The sequence below is a fragment of the Chenopodium quinoa genome, unplaced genomic scaffold (assembly GCF_001683475.1).
Source record: "Chenopodium quinoa cultivar QQ74 unplaced genomic scaffold, ASM168347v1, whole genome shotgun sequence".
NCBI lineage: Eukaryota > Viridiplantae > Streptophyta > Magnoliopsida > Caryophyllales > Amaranthaceae > Chenopodium > Chenopodium quinoa.
This window is the reverse complement of record NW_018744593.1, coordinates 2,125,919-2,148,105: the sequence shown is the minus strand read 5'-3', so window position 1 is coordinate 2,148,105 and position 22,187 is coordinate 2,125,919. Positions and strand designations below refer to the sequence as shown.

The 22,187-nt window shown below is 38.3% G+C and overlaps 1 protein-coding gene across 1 annotated transcript in view; it reads left to right on the top strand.

Moving 5' to 3' along the window:
* LOC110699630 (AP-2 complex subunit alpha-1-like) overlaps positions 1 to 22,187 on the top strand; it is a 28,800-nt gene that overhangs the window by 5,696 nt on the left and 917 nt on the right. Inside the window, exons 3-25 of the mRNA XM_021877140.1 lie at positions 177 to 302; positions 2,640 to 2,702; positions 2,782 to 2,879; positions 3,080 to 3,287; positions 3,925 to 3,996; positions 4,066 to 4,158; positions 14,102 to 14,203; positions 14,582 to 14,679; positions 15,341 to 15,422; positions 15,568 to 15,656; positions 16,577 to 16,682; positions 16,780 to 16,845; positions 17,739 to 17,845; positions 17,935 to 18,039; positions 18,123 to 18,243; positions 18,343 to 18,525; positions 18,635 to 18,877; positions 20,108 to 20,188; positions 20,325 to 20,489; positions 20,619 to 20,705; positions 20,801 to 20,926; positions 21,805 to 21,885; positions 21,961 to 22,032. Coding sequence (XP_021732832.1) covers positions 177 to 302; positions 2,640 to 2,702; positions 2,782 to 2,879; positions 3,080 to 3,287; positions 3,925 to 3,996; positions 4,066 to 4,158; positions 14,102 to 14,203; positions 14,582 to 14,679; positions 15,341 to 15,422; positions 15,568 to 15,656; positions 16,577 to 16,682; positions 16,780 to 16,845; positions 17,739 to 17,845; positions 17,935 to 18,039; positions 18,123 to 18,243; positions 18,343 to 18,525; positions 18,635 to 18,877; positions 20,108 to 20,188; positions 20,325 to 20,489; positions 20,619 to 20,705; positions 20,801 to 20,926; positions 21,805 to 21,885; positions 21,961 to 22,032 — 2,574 coding nt within the window. The remainder of the gene's footprint in view (positions 1 to 176; positions 303 to 2,639; positions 2,703 to 2,781; positions 2,880 to 3,079; positions 3,288 to 3,924; positions 3,997 to 4,065; positions 4,159 to 14,101; positions 14,204 to 14,581; positions 14,680 to 15,340; positions 15,423 to 15,567; positions 15,657 to 16,576; positions 16,683 to 16,779; positions 16,846 to 17,738; positions 17,846 to 17,934; positions 18,040 to 18,122; positions 18,244 to 18,342; positions 18,526 to 18,634; positions 18,878 to 20,107; positions 20,189 to 20,324; positions 20,490 to 20,618; positions 20,706 to 20,800; positions 20,927 to 21,804; positions 21,886 to 21,960; positions 22,033 to 22,187) is intronic.

Genomic DNA, 22,187 nt, shown 5'->3' with positions numbered 1-22,187 from the left:
ATCATTTTTATGTCTTCTGTTGGATATTGTAGGGTATAGCCGTATAGCCTCACTAATTAATGCCCGTGTATGATTTGGTTTCAAGCTAACCACATTATTTGTATGCTTTCCACAATAAACTGCTGATTCTTTGAGCCACTTTTGTTGATGAGTGATCTGGTTCTTTATGGCTGCAGGTTGGTTATATAGTGACATCATCTTTACTCAATGAGAATCATGATTTCTTACGGCTAGCTATTAATACCGTACGCAATGATATCATTGGACGCAATGAAACTTTCCAGTGTCTAGCCTTGACCTTGGTATGTTGCTTAGCTTGCAGTATTTAATTTGTTTTTTTTGCCATAATTTACAATTTTATTGGCTTTCTGTTAAGGGTTCCAATTTGGGCTCACTACTAGTCTTCAACAGAATGCCAGGGCTTCTGTCTGCAGTAGATACATCTTTCATCTGCACTCTTGCATCATGTTTCAAATAATAAATTAATAGTTATACAAGCAATGCCAAACTGCTTCCTAGGATTAGACTATAAATTCTTCCATGAGGGTGTTTGGTTGAGGAATCTAACTGTAGATTGGACCCCGAAGAGTAGATTCGACAAGTCCATCATCTTATCAATGGTTTTTGGTATCTATTTGATTGGATGTAGCATATCAGGATTATTTTGCTTTATAACGATTATAAGTTATATTGAACAATTACTTGTTTGAATGTAAATTAGTCTTTTATTTTCTATTTGCACATAACCTGGTAATTAAGCCTTCGAATGGAGGCATTGATCTCATAGCCACTCCTTGATAAAAAATGATATAACCCTATAATATTCTGTCTTCATTATGGCTTCCCTTTACCATTTTTCATTTGATTTGATTAAATTTTTAATCAAATCCCTAGTCCATTCCAAATTATAATCCTCATTTGTATAGCAAATTGTTTTTGTAAAAAAAATAAATAGAAAAAAAAAGGTAAAACAGTAGTTACTCAAATAGTGATTTAACCAATTTTCAAAAAGCTAACAGAAAAGATTAGTGTGTATAAGATTGTTTTATAAAGGTTGATGGATATAAGATCAATATGAGAAAAAGTGAAATTATGTGGGTGGGTGTAAGGAAAAGGTGAATAGAGTAAGAGAGAGTGTATGAAAATTTGCAAATATCGGGAGGTAAGAGGGGTAAGATGGTAAAGGGAGTTTGCCAAACTAGAATGAGGTAAAGTGAGTAAAACAAAAGGCACAACCATAAAACCAGGTACACCCTCTATTTCTTTTGTTCCTCTTGTATTCCCTATTAGGAAAAAATTTCTATCACTCACTCCGTTTTTACTTTTCTAAATTGACAGTTTTTTTTAAGTGCATCACATCCTTTGTTGGACATCTTCTTTATTATTATTTTATTTTTTTTATATCTTTCTTGTCACGGAAAAAAAAAAACTATGTCTCTCCTCTCACATCCCTTAGATTTTAGTAAACTATTACACCACTATATCTTTTCCAATTAATGTTAATTCCCATCAAACCCTACTTAATGTTTTACTCCATTCAATTCACCTTCTTAAAATACTTGCCGGTTAAACCAATGCGCTTATATAAAACGGAAGGAGTAGGAATTTTCTTACTTTTAGCAAATTTTTGGACCGAAATAGCCATATTTTATTTTAAATTCTTATTATTTTAGTTTTAAATGCACCATTATTTATGGTTTCCTCCATCCCTAAGTGTATTAAATGCACAATTATTTACTTTTTCCAATATCCCAAAGTGCATTAAATACAGTTGTTCTCTTCTCGAATTATTAAGTGGAATCTATTTTATATTTTAACTGTTTTTTATTTGAACTCTTTACCTGATATTTACTGAACTTAAAGTACTTTAGCTGAACTTTACTTATTTTTATTGATTAAAACCTTTTATTTTAATTGCTTTACTATTAAGTTTGCTCTCTAAAGTTAATTATTTTTACTGAATAGTATACTTGTAAGGTGAGGAGAACAAGACTTAATACGCTTAGCACTCAATGTTTTTAATGATGATTTTGGTAGTCTTTTGCACATAAAATTTACCACTAGTTACATAATTTTACCAAATTGCCCAAGTACATACCAGTTACTCCCATAGCTAAGTTAACATCAGAGTAGAGTACATAGATCAAGGATGGAGAAAAGAAAGAGAAAAAATTGTGTGGGTGTGGATGTGGGTTGGAAGGTGCTCCCTCCGTCCCAAAGATATTTGCGGCCTTTCTATTTTTATTTTGCTCCAATCTGTTGGACTCTTTGTTTAATAATTGTATGTTTTTAATCAATTTCCCTATCCTCCCTATGCTAATATGCTACTGGTTGATACCCACACATATGTAGTCTGCAATATTTGTACATGTCAACATGGACAATATCTCTGCAACGTAGTAGTTTTATCATAGGACTTTTCCTTGCAAGTGCATTCTTATTCTGATGCATATATCCAGTTTTGTGAAATTTGTGAACTGGATCAGATTTGGAATTTAGGTCATAAAAAAGGTAGGATATCCAAGGAGTTTTATAAAGCTAAATCAGATTGCTGAATCTCTGAGTTGTCTTTTTTTTTTTTTTTTTTTTTTTTTTTTTTTTTTTTTTTGTCAATGTTGATTTCTGTTGTTTCTATGCAGGTTGGGAATATTGGTGGTAGGGAATTTGCAGAATCTTTGGCACCTGATGTGCAGAAGCTACTGGTAAATTGCAATTAAAATTTCTGCATTTTCAGCTTGGTGGTGTTCCAAATTCTTGTTTTGACTGTTAGTTTCTCTTAAGATGTCAAGCAGTTGCAGGCCCCTTGTGAGGAAGAAAGCTGCTCTATGCCTCCTTCGGTTGTATAGGAAAAATCCAGATGTTGTAAACGTAGATGGCTGGTATGCCTCTTCCCAGGATCCTCTTTACCTGTCCTCCTTTCTATCTGTCCTTTGTTCCATCTTTGTGGATTTGGGTAGAAATTTTTTAAAATTTCTATTAAAATCTTCTAATTGAAATTCAGGGATGCAGGGAGATTGGAAAGTGATTAATTTATTATTTTGATTGCCTGTTTATAACACTTATGTTTTCATATTATCAGGTCAGACCGAATGGCACAACTTTTAGATGAACGTGATTTAGGTGTTCTAACAGCTGTTATGAGCCTGCTGGTTGCTTTAGTATCAAATAATTATGATGCATACTGGAGTTGTGTTCCCAAATGTGTCAAAACCTTGGAAAGACTTGCTAGAAACCAGGATGTTCCACAGGAGTACACATACTATGGCATCCCATCTCCCTGGGTTCAGGTTCGTCTTCTTTCTTTTTTTCGTTTTAGTTCTTTTTTTTAATGTATAATCTATAAAAACAAGGGGACAGGTTTTCTAACTGGCGACAGTTGTTTTCTCGCTCTCTTCAGCCTCCAGCCTGCGCCATTGCTTTTCTGTCTTCCTCTTTTGTTTTCCTCTTCCTTTATCTAGCCTTTAGTCTTCTTGCTTAGTCTTCTAACTCTTCCAGTAAAGGCCTCTGGTAGCTAATATTACTAAATTTTTGATACTGGATCTGTTGTAATATGCTGTCAAATACAAGAGTAGCTCTTTTAATATTGATGTGTGTTCATTTTGGCCGTCGTGGGGTAGGATTAAGATTTTCTGTAGGGAGTCCTTTTCCTTGGGACCTGTTTTATGCGCTACTCCTTTGCCTCTAATTGATAGTCCTATTCAGAATCTATATAGATTCCAATGAAAATGGAATAAAAACACTCTTGATATATATAAGAGCTAACATACTCATGTGAGATATTACTTAATTCTTCTCAATATTGAGTTTCACAGTATCAACTTTTTAAATATACATATTTGAAGACATTTATGCATACGCTTTGAAATTGTAAAAAAAAGAAGTATCTAATTTTTCTGTTGATTATTGTTGTTAAACTTGGTGCAGGTTAAGGCTATGAGGGCCCTTCAATATTTTCCTACTATAGAGGATCCAAATATCCGGCGATCATTATTTGAGGTTAGTATCTAATGATGAGCTTGAGCCCATTTCTTATATGGTCGATCTGATATCTTCTTCTTTTTGTAGGTTTTGCAACGGATATTAATGGGTACTGATGTTGTTAAAAACGTAAACAAGAACAATGCGTCACATGCTGTTCTCTTTGAAGCCCTTGCCCTTGTAAGCATCTTTTTAACTAATATAGATTAAAGTCAAAGCTGTGGGAAAGTGCGTTCAATATTTTTGATTACCTTTGCTTTTCTATTACTTGATTCTATTACTAGTATCTGCCTGTGTGTTTAGCTGACAAAGATTGTCTTACTAATGACAGCCAAAAAGGGTGTATGGCTTACCGTTAGAATCCGCTTCTTTCTCTATGTATCCCCTTTCCTTTTCCCTTGTATTTCCCTCATGTATTGTCTTTTAAGTCTTTCTTTATGCTTTCTAGGCTCTAGGCAGAATTATTGTGTCACTGTTTCAGTGTTCATAAGTAATTCTCTATATAATCAATATAAAGCTCTTTAGGGAGCAAATGGTTGAATGAATCAAAGCTCCCTACCCCGTTGCATATTGCTTTAAGACTTGTGTGTTGATTTAAGCCTTTATAGATATTGTGCTTGCCTTGTTTTAAAGCATCCCTTCCAAACCAAGAGAACCTTAAAAGACGCCTTCATTGTCGTCGGTCCCGCTTGTGCCCGCTTCGAAATATCGGCCGTCATAAGCCCCGGCTCCGCACTCATTTTTGACGTGTGCTTCCTTGTGAACCTTTGGTCCGTGTTGATATGTGCTCACGAACCCTTTCCGCTCTAGGCTTGCGTCCTTGTCGCAAAAGACAAGAGCGTGTCGCACGATCAGGTGTCAAACTCTCAGACAGTGACACTTGGTATTGCTATAGAGATGGTGAACGTGGAGATGCCTGAATATACGTGGGAAGAATGACTTGCAAGGCAAGTCTTGGGCTATGCTTGAAGAAAGGATGCCCAAGCTCGAAGATATTGTGATAAAACAAGCCGAGCAAATGGAGAGGCTTGTGTCGACGGTAAATGGGTTGACGGAGCAGCTCAATTTCGTGCAAGGCTTAGTTAATGATGCACAAGACAACCTTGATGCGTGCCCAAAGGGGGCTCGGGGGGAAGTGGAGGCGCTAAGATAAAACCTCCTAAACCTCGGACCTTTAATGGCTCGTGAGATTTAAAGGAAGTTGATAACTTCATCTTCGACATGGAGCAATACTTTCGCATATGTCGGTTGGAGGACGAGTTTAAGGTAGATACTGCCACGATGTATTTAGTGGACGTCGCTAAACTTAAGTGGCGCACCAAGTACGTCGACATCCAAGCTAAGAGGACGTCGGTAGATACTTGGGAGGATCTAAAGAAAGAACTTATGGCTCAATTTTACCTCGAGAATACTGAGTTTGTTGCTCGCACCAAGCTCGCAACTTTGCAGCACAAGACCTCCATTCGTGAGTATGTGAAAGAATATTTGGCGTGCATGTTGGAGATCAAGATATGTGTGAAAAGGACCGTCTATTCAACTTTGTGTGGGGCCTAAAAGATTGAGCTTAAAGGGAGATATGGCGTCAGAAAATTGATACCTTGTTGGGGGCCATAGTCGCAGCCGAAAGGTTGATGGATTACTCATCTGACAAGGTGTCTAGCCAAAAGAAGGGAAATGGTGGGTCAACATCAAGTACCCCAAAGAGCTCCATTGGAAATTCGCAGGTTAGTTCGAACAGTGTGGGGAACAGATACAAGAATGGGGGAGAAGACTTGCGGAAGAACGGGGTCGCCTCATCCACAAACAAAGGTGGGTCCTCCGGCTCATCATCATGGAACAAACCCCTCACTTGTATACTCTGCCGCGGGCCTCATAAATGGTTCGAGTGCCGACACATATCGGAGACCGACAATCTTCGGAAGAAACTCTCCTCAATGTCCTCAGAACCGATAAGGGGGATGACAGAGGAGGATTTGGTCAGCGAAGAAGAACCCTCTAAGTTGGGGTAATGTATTGTATGTATGCTATGGGAAAAGAGACCTCGAGAGAAAAGGGTTGTGCTAGATGTATGTAGATGTTTTGATAAATGGGAAGAAGGCCCAAGCGATGGTTGGGCTACTCATAATTTTGTCATGAAACGTGAGGCAGATAGATTAGGGAAGGGCTGAAAGCTGTGCATAGTGGCAATCGCATGAAAACCGTAAACTCCGAAACTCAACCGACTTACGGTGTGGCAAAGAATGTGAATACTAAGATCGGGGACTGGAGTGGGAGTCTAGACTTTACGGTGGCAACCATGGATGATTTTAAAGTGGTCCTTGGAATGGATTTCCTCCACACCAGCAAAGCCGTCTCTATGCCCCACCCAGGGTCCTTACTTGTGACAAGTCAACAACTGTTTCTTACGAACACACGCTCGTGGTGAAGAAGGAAAAGAACTAAAAGATCCCCTCCTCTTGGCGATTCAACTCAAAAAGGGGATGGGAGAAATGAGCCTACGTTCCTCGCCACTCTCTCGATGAAGGATGAGGAGATCGGGGGAGACATCCCCGAGGTCATAGGAGAGTTGCTCGAGGAATATGCAGATATCCTTCCATGGGAGCTCCCGAAATCTCTCCCTCCCCGAAGGGCCATAGACCACAGTATTGAACTGGTGCCAAGTGCTAGACCACCCGCGCGAAGCCCTTACCGGATGGCCCCTCCGGAACTTGCAGAGTTACGCAAACAACTAGATGGGTTGTTAGAAGCCGGTTTTATCCGACCTTCTAGAGCACCCTATGGAGCACCGGTCCTTTTTCACAAGAAGCAAGATGGGAGTTTGAGATTGTGCATGACTACAGAGCCTTAAACAAGCTCACTGTAAGGAACCATTATCCAATACCCTTGGTGACAGACTTGTTCGATCAGCTTGGAGACGTCGTGTACTTCACTAAGCTTGATCTAAGGTCCGGCTACCATCAAGTTCGAATTGCTCAAGGAGATGAACCAAAGACAACTCGCATCACCGGATATGGGGCGTTCGAGTGGTTGGTCATGCCATTTGGGTTGACGAACGCTCCTGCAACACTTTGTACCTTGATGAATTAGGTCTTCCACGACTACCTTGACAAATTTGTGGTTGTTTACTTAGATGGCGTTGTAATCTTCAGCAACACCCCCGAAGATCACTAGGAAGGTGTTTGAGAAATTGAGACAACATCATCAGTTCGTGAAGCGGGAGAAATGTGCTTTTGCGAAGAAAGAAGTAAGCTTCCTTGGACATTTTGTAGGAGGAGGCCGCATAGAAATGGATCCTAAGAAAATTCAAGCCATTAGTGATTGGCAAGCTTTGAAGAACGTCTCAGAATTAAGGTCGTTATTAGGTCGTTATTGGGATTGGCCAATTACTATCACCGCTTCATTAAGGGTATTAAGAAATAGCAAGTCCCCTCACGGATTTGTTAAAGAAAGACAACAAGTGGAATTGGCTGGAGAAACAACAAGGGGCTTTCCTCTAGCTCAAAGAAGCAGCAATGAAGGAGCCGGTCTTAGTGCTCCCTAACATCAACAAACCGTTTGAAGTCGAGACGGATGCGTCCGATTATGCGTTGGGCAGGGTCTTACTCTAAGAAGGCCACCCAGTCACTTATGGGAGCCGAAAGTTGAGTGATGTAGAAAAGAGGTATGCGACACAAGAAAAAGAACTTTTAGCAATTGTTCACTGCTTAAGGGGTGGAGACACTACTTGTTGGGGGCGAAGTTTGTTGTTCGCACAGATAACACGGTGGCCACGGCAGCCAGTTACTTCCTTACCCAACCAAAATTAACGGGGCAGAAGGTACTTGCAGACTTCGATGTGGAGTTCACGTACAAGACAGGAGCCAGTAACAGGGTCGCCGATGCTTTGAGCCGTCGTGCCAATTTGGCCCCCCTACAAAAGACTATCCCCTATGTCCAGCAACGTCACCACCTCAGTTAAAGAACAGGTCAAACAACACCTCTTAGAAGATCCCATGATAGACACCATCCATCAAAGGGCTAGAAGCAGGAAAGACAAGACGCTTCTAGATAGATGATGGGCTCATTTACACTAAGGGCAACAAGCTATTCATATCGAAGGCAGGAGGCCTACGAAAGATGCTCTTGAAAGAATGCCATGATACCCTATGGGCCGGGCATCTAGGTTGGCTGAGGACTTTAAGCTTACTCTCCATGGGGTATTATTGGCGGGAATGAAAGAAGATGTCATTAACTACACCCGGACCTGCTTAGTTTGTCAACATTACAAAGTGGATCGTCAGGTTGATCTATTAGATCCTCTTCTTGTGCCGACGCTAGGGGTGAAAGTTCGGTATTCGGTTTGGATTACACCCCAAACCGAATCCAAACCGAATTATTTCGGTTTCGGATTTTTGAAACCGAATCCAAACCGAATTTGGATTCAATCCAATCCAATCCAAACCGAAATAATTCGGTTTTGAGAATTAAATCCAATCCAAACCGAAATAATTCGGTTTTGAGAATTAAATCCAATCCAAACCGAATTTTTATGGGCTGCTGTATTAGGCCTTAAAATCTGGGCTTTTTATTGGGCATATAATTTTGGGCCTTTTAAGGCCTAAATTTTGTACCTGTTCCTGAACAAAATTAAAGCATAAATTTTAACATACAACTTTCACAAGTCACAACCATATGCCATACTGCCATAGTAACTAAATTGTCCAGCCATACTGCCATAGTAATTAAATACACTTACACATTGTCCACATTGAGACATAAGAACTTAACAAGTCTTAAAACTATCAAAACAGTCCACATGATGAATTGATAATAAAACAGACAAACAGTCCACAAATGAACTAGTTCAACCAACAGGGCAGCTTCATTCTTAGGCTCTTGGCAGAAACTTCAAGTCTTCAATCAATAGGGCAGCTTCATTCTTGGCAGCTAACTCTCAATCAAGCTCAACCAAGTCCGGGTTTTGACCACCAATTGTCATATTCCTCAAGTCTAATAACATTAAAAAAAAATAAACAAGTTACATAATATATATGAAATAATGAAAAAAAATAACATGATAATTGTTGTTTTATGTTACCTTCTTCAAGATCTTCAACTTCTTGTAAACACTCTTCTATATTAGGAAAGGGAGAAGAACGTAGCCAATTTTGAGCACAAACAAGTCCTTCAACGACCCTTGGAGTTAAGGAGCTCCTAAATGGGTCTAGAACCCTACCACCAGTGCTGAATGCACTCTCAGAGGCTACTGTTGAGATAGAGACAGCAAGTATATCACGGGCCATTCTTCCAATTGTTGGAAACCTAGCACTATTAAACTTCCACCACCCCAAAATATCAAAATTTTCACATTCCTCCTCCGTTTCCTCTTCTAAATATTTGTCTAACTCAATTTTTGCTTCTCCATCTTTCTCACACTTATGTTTCTTATACTTACTTTTCAATACCTGAAGCTTCTTTTGTTTGGGAGAAAATTGGGAACTGTCCATACTTGAGGACACTTCCTCCCTAATCACATCACCAGAAGAACCACGATACTCCTCATACAATGCATTCAAAGACTCTTTCAAATTATTCACCAAAACAAATGCATGCTTAGAATCATAAATTTCAATTAACATCCACTCAACATAATCTAACTTATAACGAGGATCAAGCACAACAGCAATAAAAATCAGCATGTTTATTTTCTCCGGATCACCCCAATATTTGTCATATTTCTCCTTCATTTTAGTAGCCATAAGACACATCTCCACATCATCATTTGTCATCAAATCTTTCAAAAGGACAGCAACACTCACCAATTCATGGAAAAATAAATTGGAAGTCACATGCAAAGACCCAGAGACACGCAACGTAAGATCATAAAAGACTTGTAAAAATTCAGAAAACCTTCTGACTGTTTCCCAATCCTCAGAAGTAGGGCAGCCCTTCCCCTCCCTCTCATTTAACTCAATCACATAATGAGGGTCCTCCTCAGAGTACCTCTCAAAAGCATACTCAAACACCAAAGCAGCATCCAACATTAAAAAGGTGGAATTCCACCTAGTAGGCACATCAAGGCACAACAACTTTTTAGAGTTGATTTTTTCTTCCACAACACATTTTTTAAACCTTACCAACCTAGAAGGGGATTGTTTGATGAATCTTACAGCTTGTCTCACACGAGTAATAGACTCATTAACAATTTTCAAGCCATCAGACACAACCAAATTCACAATATGAGCAACACAACGCATATGAAGGAACCGACCCTTAAGAACCCCAGCTTTCCAACCATTTATTTTCCTTCTCATATATCCTATTGCGGTATCATTTGAGCTAGCATTATCAACAGTTATGCAAAATACTTTCTCAAGTTCCCAATCAAGCAAACATTTCTCAATTTCTTTCCCAATTTCCTCCCCCTTATGACTTGATATAGGACAAAAATTCAGAATACGTTTTTGCAAATTCCAGTCATTATCAACAAAGTGAACAGTCAAGCACATGTAATTAATTTGCTGAATAGATGTCCATGTATCGGTTGTTAATGAAACCCTTGAGTTACAATTTTTTAATACCAATTTCAGCTTTCTTTTTTGAGTTAAAAAAGTTTCATAACAATCTTTAGCCACAGTAATTCTGGAAGGGACATGAAATCTAGGCTCCATTACATTACAAAATTTTTTAAAGCCTACTCCCTCAACAAACTTAAAAGGCAATTCATCAACTATAACCATCTCAGATAAAGCTTTTCTAATTACAGTTGGATCATATTTCACATAAGACAATCCACTAGTACAACCACTTTCAATTTTATTGCTTTTGAAAGACAACAAACTTTGTTTTGATTCTTTAGGAGTATTATAGGGGTACTTACGGCATCTATTTATATGAGCCCACAATGGACTAGTGCCATTTCTCTTTGTACCACACTTGTATCTCATACCACAGTACTTGCAACGTGCTTCCATTCCAGTGTGTGTTTCTTCCTTGATAAAGTGCTCCCAAACCTCGGAACGATCCTTCATTCTCTTCCTCTTGGGTTTGGATTTTTCATTGTCAGATTCATGCTCCTCAATAGGGACATTCCCTTCAACATTATCCATATTTGTGGACATTCTGATAATCTGATTTAAAACAGAAAAAAGAACTCACTCAATAACCAACAATTTTTATGCAAATCTATGAAAAACAATCAATCTATCAAAAAGAAAACATGCAATTCGAGCATAATACTATAATAGAACAACATATATTCTGAACACTGAAGGAATATCATCAATTCGAGCATAATACAATTCGAGCATAATAACTATTCAAAGAAAACAATCTATCACCAGTTCGAAAATAACAAAGAAAACATGCAATTCGAGCAGGAAAAGAGAAGTGCAAGTGAAATCTGAAATTCAAAATAACAAAGAAAACATGCAATTCGAGCAGGAAAAGAGAAGTGCAAGTGAAATCTGAAATTCAAAATAACAAAGAAAACATGCAATTCGAGCAGGAAAAGAGAAGTGCAAGTGAAATCTGAAATTCAAAATAACAAAGAAAACATGCAATTCGAGCAGGAAAAGAGAAGTGCAAGTGAAATCTGAAATTCAAAATAACAAAGAAAACATGCAATTCGAGCAGGAAAAGAGAAGTGAAATATGAAATATTGAAATTAAAGCATACCGGAACACTCGAACAGGTGGTCAGCGGCGGCCGGCGTTGGAACACTCGAACGGAACACAGGTGGTGAGAGGGAGAGATGAGGGAAAATCTAGGGTTTTAGTGAGGGAAAGAGATCAGAAACGAAAGAGAAGTGAAATATGAAATATTGAAATTAAAGCATACCGCCATACCGGAACACTCGAACAGGTGGTCAGCGGCGGCCGGCGTTGGAACACTCGAACGGAACACAGCCACAGGTGGTAAGTAGGAAAGCAGGAAGTAGTGAGGTGGTGGATTGGTGGTGGTGGACGAACGGAGTGACTGAGTGAGGTGGTGAGAGGGAGAGATGAGGGAAAAGTTTTAGTGAGGGAAAGACCGAAAGAGATCAGAAACGGCTGAGAAATTGGGCTTATAAATTTAGGGTTTGAGTATATATACGTAGGAAAATGGGCTGAGAAATGGGGCTTATACATTTCGGTTCGGTGTTCGGTTTTCGGTTTTTAAAATCCCAAAACCGAATCCAAACCGATATAATTCGGTTTTCATTTTCTCAAACCGATCCAAACCGAAAACCGAACAAAACCGAACCGAATTGCTTATTCGGTTCGGTTTGGTTCGGTTTTCGGTTTTTATCCAAACTACTTTCACCCCTAGCCGACGCGTCCGTGGGAAAACATATCTATGGACTTCATTAATGGTCTACCCAAGGTGGATCAGTATTCAGCGGTAATGGTGGTGATCGACAAATTCTCAAAATATGCCACCTTTGTTCCCATGCAGAAGTCTTGTGGTGCTGAAGAGACGGCGACATTGTTCTTTAAACATATTGTGAAGTATTGGGGATTGCCCCAAAGCATCGTCGACCGAGATACAAGATTCACGAGCATATTTTGGACATAATTGTTTAAACTAATGGGGTCGGCGACATTGTTCTTTAAACACATTATGAAATATTGGGGATTGCCCCAAAGCATCGTCAGCGATCGAGATACAAGATTCACGAGCATACTTTGGACAGAATTGCTTAAACTGATGGGGTCGGACTTTGGACTTTCACCCAATCTGATGGACAATCAAAGAGATTCAACGGTCTCTTAGAAGAATACTTGACATTTCTTTAGCGCCAATTAGAAAGATTGGGTGAAACTCTTTGATGTTACCCAACTTTGCTTCAACGCCCAGAAGAGTACCGCATCCAACAGAAGCCCATTTTAATTGGTGATGGGCCAACGACCTCTCCTACCTCACACCATAACAACATCCGAAGATGGGAAAAGCCGCGAAGCACGAGAGTTTAAGCGAGAGTGGCAACAAAACATGGAAGTTGCTCGCGCTTACTTGGAGCGGGCAGCGAGGAGAATGAAGAAGTGGGCCGACGAGAACAGAAGGCCATTGAAATTTGATGTAGGGGACATGGTGATGGTGAAAGTCTCGTTAGAGCTCAAGTTCCTTAGAGGAAGAGATCGCGGGCTAACCAGAAAATATGAAGGCCCCATCCGCATCACTAAACAAATTGGGAATAATGCTTACAAGGTTAAGCCGCCTACGTGGATGAAGATACACCCCGTCTTCCACGCTAGCCGCCTCCAACTTTATCATCCAGATCCAGAAGACAACAACCGCAACATCAACAACCGCGCCAACATTAGAACCAGGACGAGAACACACCTGCGACAAAAGACTGAAGCTGAAGCTACTATTTCTTTTCCTTTAAGTGTATGTTTTGTTTTGTAAGTCAACGAGGTCGTCGACGGCTTAAGTGGGGGAGGATGTTAGAATCCGCCTCTTTCTCTATGTATCCCCCTTCCTTTTCCCTTGTATTTCCCTTATGTATTGTCTTTTAAGTCTTTCTTTATGCTTTCTAGGCTCTAGGCAGAATTATTGTGTTACTGTAGTTTCAATGTTCACTAGTAATTCTCTATGTAATCAATATAAAACTCTTTAGGAAGCGAATGGTTGAATGAATCAAAGCTCCCTACCCCGTTGCATATTGCTTTAAGACTTGTGTGTTGATTTAAGCCTTTATAGATATTGTGCTTGCCTTGTTTTAAAGCATCCCCTCCAAACCAAGAGAACGTCAAAAGATGCCTTCATTGTCGTCCGTCCCGCTTGTGCCCGCTTCGAAATATCGGCCGTCACAAGCCCCGATTCCGCACTCGTTGTTGACGTGTGCTTTCTTAAGATACCTTTGGTCCGTGTTGTTGTGTGCTCACGAACCCTTTCCGCTCTAGGCTTGCGTCCTTGTCGCCAAAAGACAAGAGCGTGCCGCACGTGTGTCAAAACTCTCGGATCGTGACACTTACCCTACCGTATGAAACTTTGATGTCTGTGAAGCTTTAATTTTATTAATAAGTAACAAGGTCAACGTGAACATATATTGTAATTTGGAGTATATGTTACCTGTTACAAATCAAATTACTGCTATCTGTAGAAAATTAATAGTTGATCTTCTCTTTTCGTTGTCTTTTCTGACTTTTCTCTATCACAGGTTATGCATCTTGATGCTGAGAAAGAAATGATGTCGCAATGTGTTGCTCTGCTTGGGAAGTTTATTGCTGTTCGTGAGCCAAACATACGATACCTTGGTTTGGTAAGTCCTGGGACCTGTAGTTTGTAATTCTTTTCTTTATGTATGAACTTAAACTCTTACGGTGTGTTTGGATTGAATGAAATGGAGGGAAAGGAAGGGAAGGGAAGGGAAATGAAGAGATGGTTTATCTTTCATTTGGATAACAAATGAGGAAGGAAGGGAATTGGAGGGGAGAGAAGTGGAGGGATTAAATTGTAGGAAATTGATCCCTCTAACAATGGAGAGATTTGGAAGGAAAACTCACCGTTCTTCCCTCCCCTTCTTTTCCTTCCCCTTTCTTTATCCAAACACGCTGTTAAGGATGACTCCAGTCAAGCTCCAAATGAGCTCATTGTGCTTTTCTAACGTCATATCATTCTTGGAATTTCTGTGTTGTAGGAAAATATGACCCGAATGTTGATGGTTACAGACGTGCAAGACATCATTAAAAGGCATCAAGCTCAGATCATTACCTCACTGAAGGATCCTGATATCAGGTTGAGCTTCAAAGAGTTTATTTACTCCTCTCTGTTCCTCCCTTTACCTCTTTTTCCTGTTGTGTGCAATATTGGTTGGCTGCCAATTTTCTTTCATCTGATTGTTACTGCCTGCTTTCACTGCTGTGAAGTTTAAGTAATAATTTCTTAATTAAATCAGATGGAAGACGTCAGTCAAATCAACTTAGGGGTATTTGATTGTTTTCTTTGCTAACCTGTGCAGTCTGCTATATCTATATAATAATAGCCAATGAAATGAAAAAAATATTAAACTATAGAAGAACTCCAATCCAACCTCTGCTGTTTCTTTGTCTTAGTACAGGCTTGTGATATCTGATTCTATAATCTTTATGTTCCTTGGTTAATTCAGAGTATTATATGCATTCGCTTCTCTTAAAATGCATCTATGAAGCTTGAAGCCTATACCGTTTGACCATGTTACATAGTTGTGATTCTTATATGTGCATTTTGTTTCTTCACCTTTTTTTTTGGTGGGGGTGGGGTGGGGTGGGTGGAAGGGGCTAAACAATTGACAGTATTCCCCAAGAAATAAAAAGTACTCCAAAGAAATAAACGAACAGTGTTAAACTACCATCACGAGGACACGTTTTCTTTTTCAATTATGAAGAAAAGTGCTTAATAAGATTGTTTATCTTGCCAGCATACGGAGGCGTGCTCTTGATTTGCTGTATGGAATGTGTGATGTTTCAAATGCAAAGGACATTGTTGAGGAATTATTACAGGTTTGAATATTTTTTATACCTTTGATTCTGTTCTCAGTAGCTAATGTATATTGATTCGATAAACCAACATTAACCTTGAACACCAACTTGCTCAAAAACACATGCTCAAACACCATTCTAAGCCTTTTACAATTCCTTTTGTCAGTATCTCAGTACAGCGGAATTTGCTATGCGGGAAGAATTGGCTCTGAAAGCTGCCATACTTGCAGAGAAGTTTGCGCCTGACTTGTCATGGTTAGGCCTCTCTTTATTGTGTCATCTAAATGATGTTACAAAGCATTATATGATAGGGATTCTAGATGGAATGAGTCTCTAACAGGGAAAGATGCAGTTTAAGTAAACTGAGGTTGTAAATACATATGAAGGGTTTGAGCAATATATGGTGTCTTGTCCAGCAATAGTCAAGGCTAGAGTATTTGGAGTTGTTTTCACAGCTTAATTTACATGGGTTTGCATTTTTTATTACTGTTTAGTGAAAAATTGATTTTTCAGAAGGTTGCTTTTTCTATAAGTTTGTCATAAATCAGAAATTTATATTTTCTTTGGATTATTGCTAAGTATAAGCAACTTGGTTAAGGATTATCATTGGAAGATGTCATGTAGAATTAGAGTACACTTTTATTTTAGTGCTTACTTATGCTTTCTCCTTTGATATTAGTATATTACCGTGAGGGTACTTTTACTTTGATTTTGACAGAAGCAATTAAAATTCTTTTTACCTTTTACTATTTTAAACAATTAATTCTTTGATGAATCCTATTGAATTGGGGCCAGATAATCGACTCAGGAAGCCTTCTTGTATTTCTTTTTCCCATCGACACAAGATGATTGCCTTTTCCTTTTACATAAAATTTAGAGAGATTTTAAATCAGCTGAAAGCCATGGTGTTTCATTCTTTTTGTATTTAGATTAGATTGATGAATGTTGGATGTTTCTAACTCAGCACAGTCGTTGATATGATGCTGGTGTGAACATAATACATATACAAGGTTCATAATCTGTAGTTGTGTATGGTGTGTATAGGTTTTTCCTCTGTCGTGATTCAATATATATTCAATCCAGTTTCTTAACTTCTTTACAATTCCTAAGGACTGGCTGGATTCAGTGTTATGCTGTCAAATTTAAGCCTCTGTTTTCTTATAAAATTCATTCAGGTATGTGGATGTGATCCTTCAGTTGATTGATAAGGCAGGTGATTTTGTTAGTGATGACATATGGTTCCGCGTGGTGCAATTTGTTACAAACAATGAAGATTTGCAAGTGAGCACTGCATTACATTTCCTTTGCTGTTAGCATTTGGTTGGGTATCATTTTCTATGGAAATAGAGTTAATTTTATTTACATTCTATATTGTTAGTCATATGCAGCAGTGAAGGCCCGGGAATATCTTGACAAGCCTGCTATACACGAGACAATGGTTAAGGTGTGTTTTCTGACAGCCAACTAAAATAGAAGAAAAGTGAATAGAAAGAGAGGTGTTTTTGTTCCTTGAAGATGTTATTGTTACATAGAAAGTATTTTCTGGATAAGTATGCACTGTGGAGAACTTAATTGTTAATTTTTTTTTTTTCAATTTTCAACTGACAGAGTATTCTAATTATAAAAGAGCTCAACATATTCAGCTTCTGATATGCTTGTAGAAATTAGGGTCGTTTGGCCTTTGAAGTTTGAACAATCTATAAGTTCTTGTTATGTATTTCAACGAAATTTTTAGTAAAATTTTGTTGTACGCCTTTCTAATTTAAAGCTTACTTATCTACAATAAAAAGCTCCTTTTCTCTCCTGATTCTGATCCTTTAAATATTCACTATTGCTAGTACTACTGCTGCGCTCCTTTCTCCCCTTTAACACATTTGATTTTTGGATTTTGCCCGTTACTGTCTCTCTTTTATTTCTTCTATGTCTTATAATTATTCAAACTTATCTAGGTTGGGTAGCGGTTATGTCACCTTATCTGAACAAACTTCTTCTGAAACATTTTTTAAAGGCAAAGAAATCCATCCTAAATGTGCGTATAGGGTTTGTTATAAATGTTAAGTCTATAATATAGGTAAATCATAGCATGTGATTGTCTAATTATCCAAAATCTGGACAATTAGGACACTTGACATTCTTGGAAAGAGATAGAGAAAGAGATGTGCTTAAAGATTATTTTTGGGACATCTGTTAAAGAAAGATTGAGTATTAGTGATGAAAGGAGTAAATGACATCTATTTTTATATCCCCTTTCTCCTGGACTCCCTTCATTTTTTAAGAACAACTTCTTGCTGAAAAGAGAACTTATTGTACTTAATGTCTTATGGATTCTTGCGTCAGGTCAGTGCATATATACTTGGAGAGTTTGGCCACCTTTTGGCCAGAAGGCCTGGTTGCAGTCCCAAGGAACTTTTTAGCCTTATTCATGAAAAGCTTCCTACTGTATCGTAAGAAAACTCAACCTTTTTTTTCTCTTATGTTTATTTGTCATCAATGTGCCTTTGTATCATAATTCTGAAGGAGGATATATTTTCAGAAGTTCCACTATTCCTATACTGCTTTCAACGTATGCTAAGATTTTAACGCACGCTCAACCTCAAGATTCAGAATTACAGAATTTGATTTGGGCAGTGTTCCGCAAGTGAGTGGTTGAATAATTAAATTTTGGTTAACTTTAAATTTTCCTAGAAAGTTTGAGTTTGTGACTTTTCTTTTGTATTTCAGATATGAGAGTTGCATTGATGCAGAAATACAGCAACGTGCTGTAGAGTATCTCACATTGAGTAAGAAAGGAGCTTCTTTGGTGGATATAATGGCCGAAATGCCCAAGTTCCCTGAGCGACAGGTACATTTTTTTTGGCTCTGCGGTAAATGTTCCATCAAAGTACTTTTCCTATTGTGAGAGAATCCAATCTTGATGCTGACAATGGCTGTGTATACATAGTCTGCTCTAATTAGAAAAGCTGAAGATGCTGACATTGATGCTGCTGAGCAAAGTGCTATCAAATTACGGGCGCAGCAGCAGACATCAAATGCCCTTGTTGTTACTGATCAACAGCCTGCCAATGAAGCCCCTGCGGCAGTACAGCTTACCCTTGTAAAAGTACCTAGCACGAGCACTGATACGGTTAGAAAGTTCCAATGAAAGCTTGCTTTTCTCTTTTCTTTTAGCCTTCAAATACTCTTTTATATTTAGCTATATTTAATTTAACACTGTTGAAACTTTTGAATAATAGGATCATCAAGGTACACAAAGTGCACTACCTCAATCCAATGGGACTTTGAGTGAAGTGGATGCCCAACAGGCTGCTCCATCTCCTGATCTTCTTGGTGATCTTTTGGGCCCTCTTGCTATAGAGGGCCCTCCAGGTGCTTCCGGGCAATCAGAGCTAGAAGGGGTGCCAGGAGCTGATGCTTCTTCAACTGAAGTGGATGCTTTGGCACTGACACCAGTAGATGAGCAAATGAATACTGTTCAGGTATTGGGTCTCTGCATGCTGCTTAATTCTAAAAAATTGTGAAACAAAAAATATTATTCACTTTATCTTATACTTCCTTCGTTCCGAATTAGATGACACGTTTTGACTGTTGACACTATTCATAAACTTTGCTTTGACTAACATTTGTGATTTATTGATATATATATATGTATATATTAAAAAAAAGTCATGTGGGAATCTTTTTAGATTTGTTTCAATGTGCACTTAGTTAAATTCAATTTTTAGTATTTTTTTACAATTGTGTAAGTATAGACATTTTCAATTGAATTTTTGCATTGGCAAACATGATGATGATAGAAACATGTCATCTAATTTGGGACGGAGGAAGTAAGACTCAGCATATGGCTTTGTTTATCTGCAAGGACAGCAACTTTGAAAGACTTGGCTTTTTTTTTCATAATTTTTATCCCTTATATGTTGCCTAAATTTTAATATATCCTTTTTTCTTTTCTTTTTTTTTTTTTTTTTTTTGTGTGTGTGGAAATGTTGTTAAAGAGTAGTCCCTGAGCCACCTGATTGTTTGGTTTTATATCCTTATCAGACATTTGACTCTCCCACAAGGTTACAGAGTCCTTATCCAATACTATAGTGTTCATCCACACTCTTCGTAGTGATAAATGTAAAAAGAGTGGGAAAGACCATATAAAGTGACACTCCCACAAGGCTACAGAGTCCTTACATGATACTTCATGGATACAATATGTAAAAAAAGTGGAAATGATTTCCCAAAAATGTGATATATGGTCACAAATGGGCTTGAGATTATACCATTAACAAACCTAGCAAACAAATCTGCCCGACGTGCGTGTGCATGCGCGTGTGTGTGTGTGTGTGAAAGGTACATACAGAAGTCTTTCAAAATCAAGATTATGTTTCAAAAAACTGCCATTTCTCCACACCCATGTCTAATTTTAGAACTGTCTCCTCATTTCCAAACCTTTGGGCTTTAACATGCCTGACAGTTAGGTTTGTACCATACCCAACATTCCTACCCATGATCTAAATAACATAGGTTATGGGGACTGCATTTTTTGAATCTTTTTCTAAATGCATTGACATAGCTTGTCTCTGTTCCTAGAACTATTGCTTTTTGAGCAACTCTGCTAATAACATATCCTGAGCCTTCTATTCTGTGGTTTAGATATACCTTTTTCACTAACTTTTATAGCCGTGATAGCTGATTGCCTATTTCTATGTTTTTTCATGCAGCCCATAGGAAGTATTGCTGAAAGATATCTAAACTTGTGCCTCAAGGATAGTGGCGTACTATACGAGGATCCTTACATTCAGGTTGGAAATTTGTTTTTTGAGTTCTCTATTATTGACGTTCAATTGCTTTTTAAAAAAAAAAAAAAAAGGAGGTTGGGGGTTGGGGTGGGGGGGGGGGGTATCTAGAATTAAGCTGACCGATATTCCTTATTAACAGATTGGAACTAAAGCAGACTGGCGAGCCCATCAGGGTCGCATGGTCCTTTTCTTGGGAAACAAGAATACTGCTCCACTTGATTCAGTTCAAGCAGTAATCTTGCCTCCTGCCCATCTGAAAATGGACATTTCACTGGTACCTGAGACTATTCCTCCACGGGCTCAGGTGATCTTAAATTATAATTCGCTGCTTTCAGAATTTGTCCTCTCTTGTCTTTATTCTCTCAATAATTATCTAGCACCTAGTTGTTGACAACCGGAAACATATGTTCTTTTGTGCTGTTATGTTTCCTAGGTGCAATGCCCACTTGAAATTGTGAATCTCCGTCCAAGTAGGGATGTTGCTGTTCTTGACTTCTCATACAAGTTTGCAACCTCCATGGTACATCTACTTGACTCATATCTATCCAATATGTTTTGGAATATGCGATAGTTTGTGAAGATCCTAATTTGTAAAAATTCACCCCTGAATCACAGGTGAATGTGAAACTCCGTCTTCCTGCTGTCTTGAACAAGTTTATGCAGCCAATACCTGTCTCTGCAGAAGAATTTTTCCCTCAATGGCGGTCACTTTCAGGACCACCTTTGAAGCTCCAGGAAGTGGTGCGCTTTCAAATAGAATTTTTCTTTATGTTATTTTGTTGTTTCCTGGCATTCTTTAACCGTACTTTTTTTTCTTTAACTGAACTTGATTTTAGCTAAATTAAATGGATAAGGTTTTACTGAATATTTATGTAACCAACACTTAAATTCTTTTACGTTTTGGGGCTGAGTTTCTAGGATTAGGTTGCTGACAATAATGATTATATATCCAATCTTATTATAACTGGAATCTCATTTATTTTAGAAGTGAAGATTCCATTTAAATTGATTTAATGTAGTAGTGTTTAAACAGAGGATACATATCTGATTAAAAAAAAAAAAAGGTTTGTCATGCTATCTATGATTTTATAACTTTGATCAAGTTAATTTAGTAGTATAGAAACTGAAAAGCAGACAAAAAAGTTTGCTATCACTGCATAGTAATGCAATGGATTCTAAAAACTTTAAAGCTGTTGTATATGGTTACTATATAGGGGCTTCTTTAGAAGTCTGACTTTCCAGTGGTTTTTTTTTCCCTTGTTTGGTTGGAGCATATTGATAGAAAATTCTCTAAAAATTAACATTATTTATCACTACTCTATGTGATATACTGATATGTAGAAGAAGAGTTACTCTGTATGATCCCTGTACCAATTGTAGAAAATGACCATTTGCTGTCTGTTACTGGGTCTTTGGCAAGCAGATGTAATTTGTTTCTACATTCTACAGTGCCCCTCCCACCACCACTCCACCCCCCCCCCCAACCCCCGGGAATCATTCTGGAGTTTTTTTTTTGGGGTGCTGTGCATTACTGTGTAATAGACCAAAGATTATTTTGCAAATTTGATGAGATTTTCTTTCATTTACTGTTTTAACCCTTTTGGTGAATATTATTACAGGTGAGAGGTGTTAGACCTATGCCATTAATGGAGATGGTAAATCTGTTCAATAGCTATCACTTGATGGTTTGTTCAGGACTTGTAAGTTCCTAAACTCTTTTTAGCTGAACTCCGTCTTCCGTTGGGCGTTATTATTAATTTTGTTTTGCGTTTCAGGATCCAAATCCTAATAATCTAGTGGCAAGCGCAACATATTACTCAGAACATACAAGGGCCATGCTATGTTTGGTATGATTTCCATGTGCTTATTATGTTATTCGTTAATTCTGTTCCAGATTCAAGACCTCTTCGTCTGGGCTCATTTACAACATCTTTTCCCCTGCCCCTCTTGTGTACCAATTTTTTAATGCTTAAGGGTACTTACAGCTTTGTCAGCTTTAGTT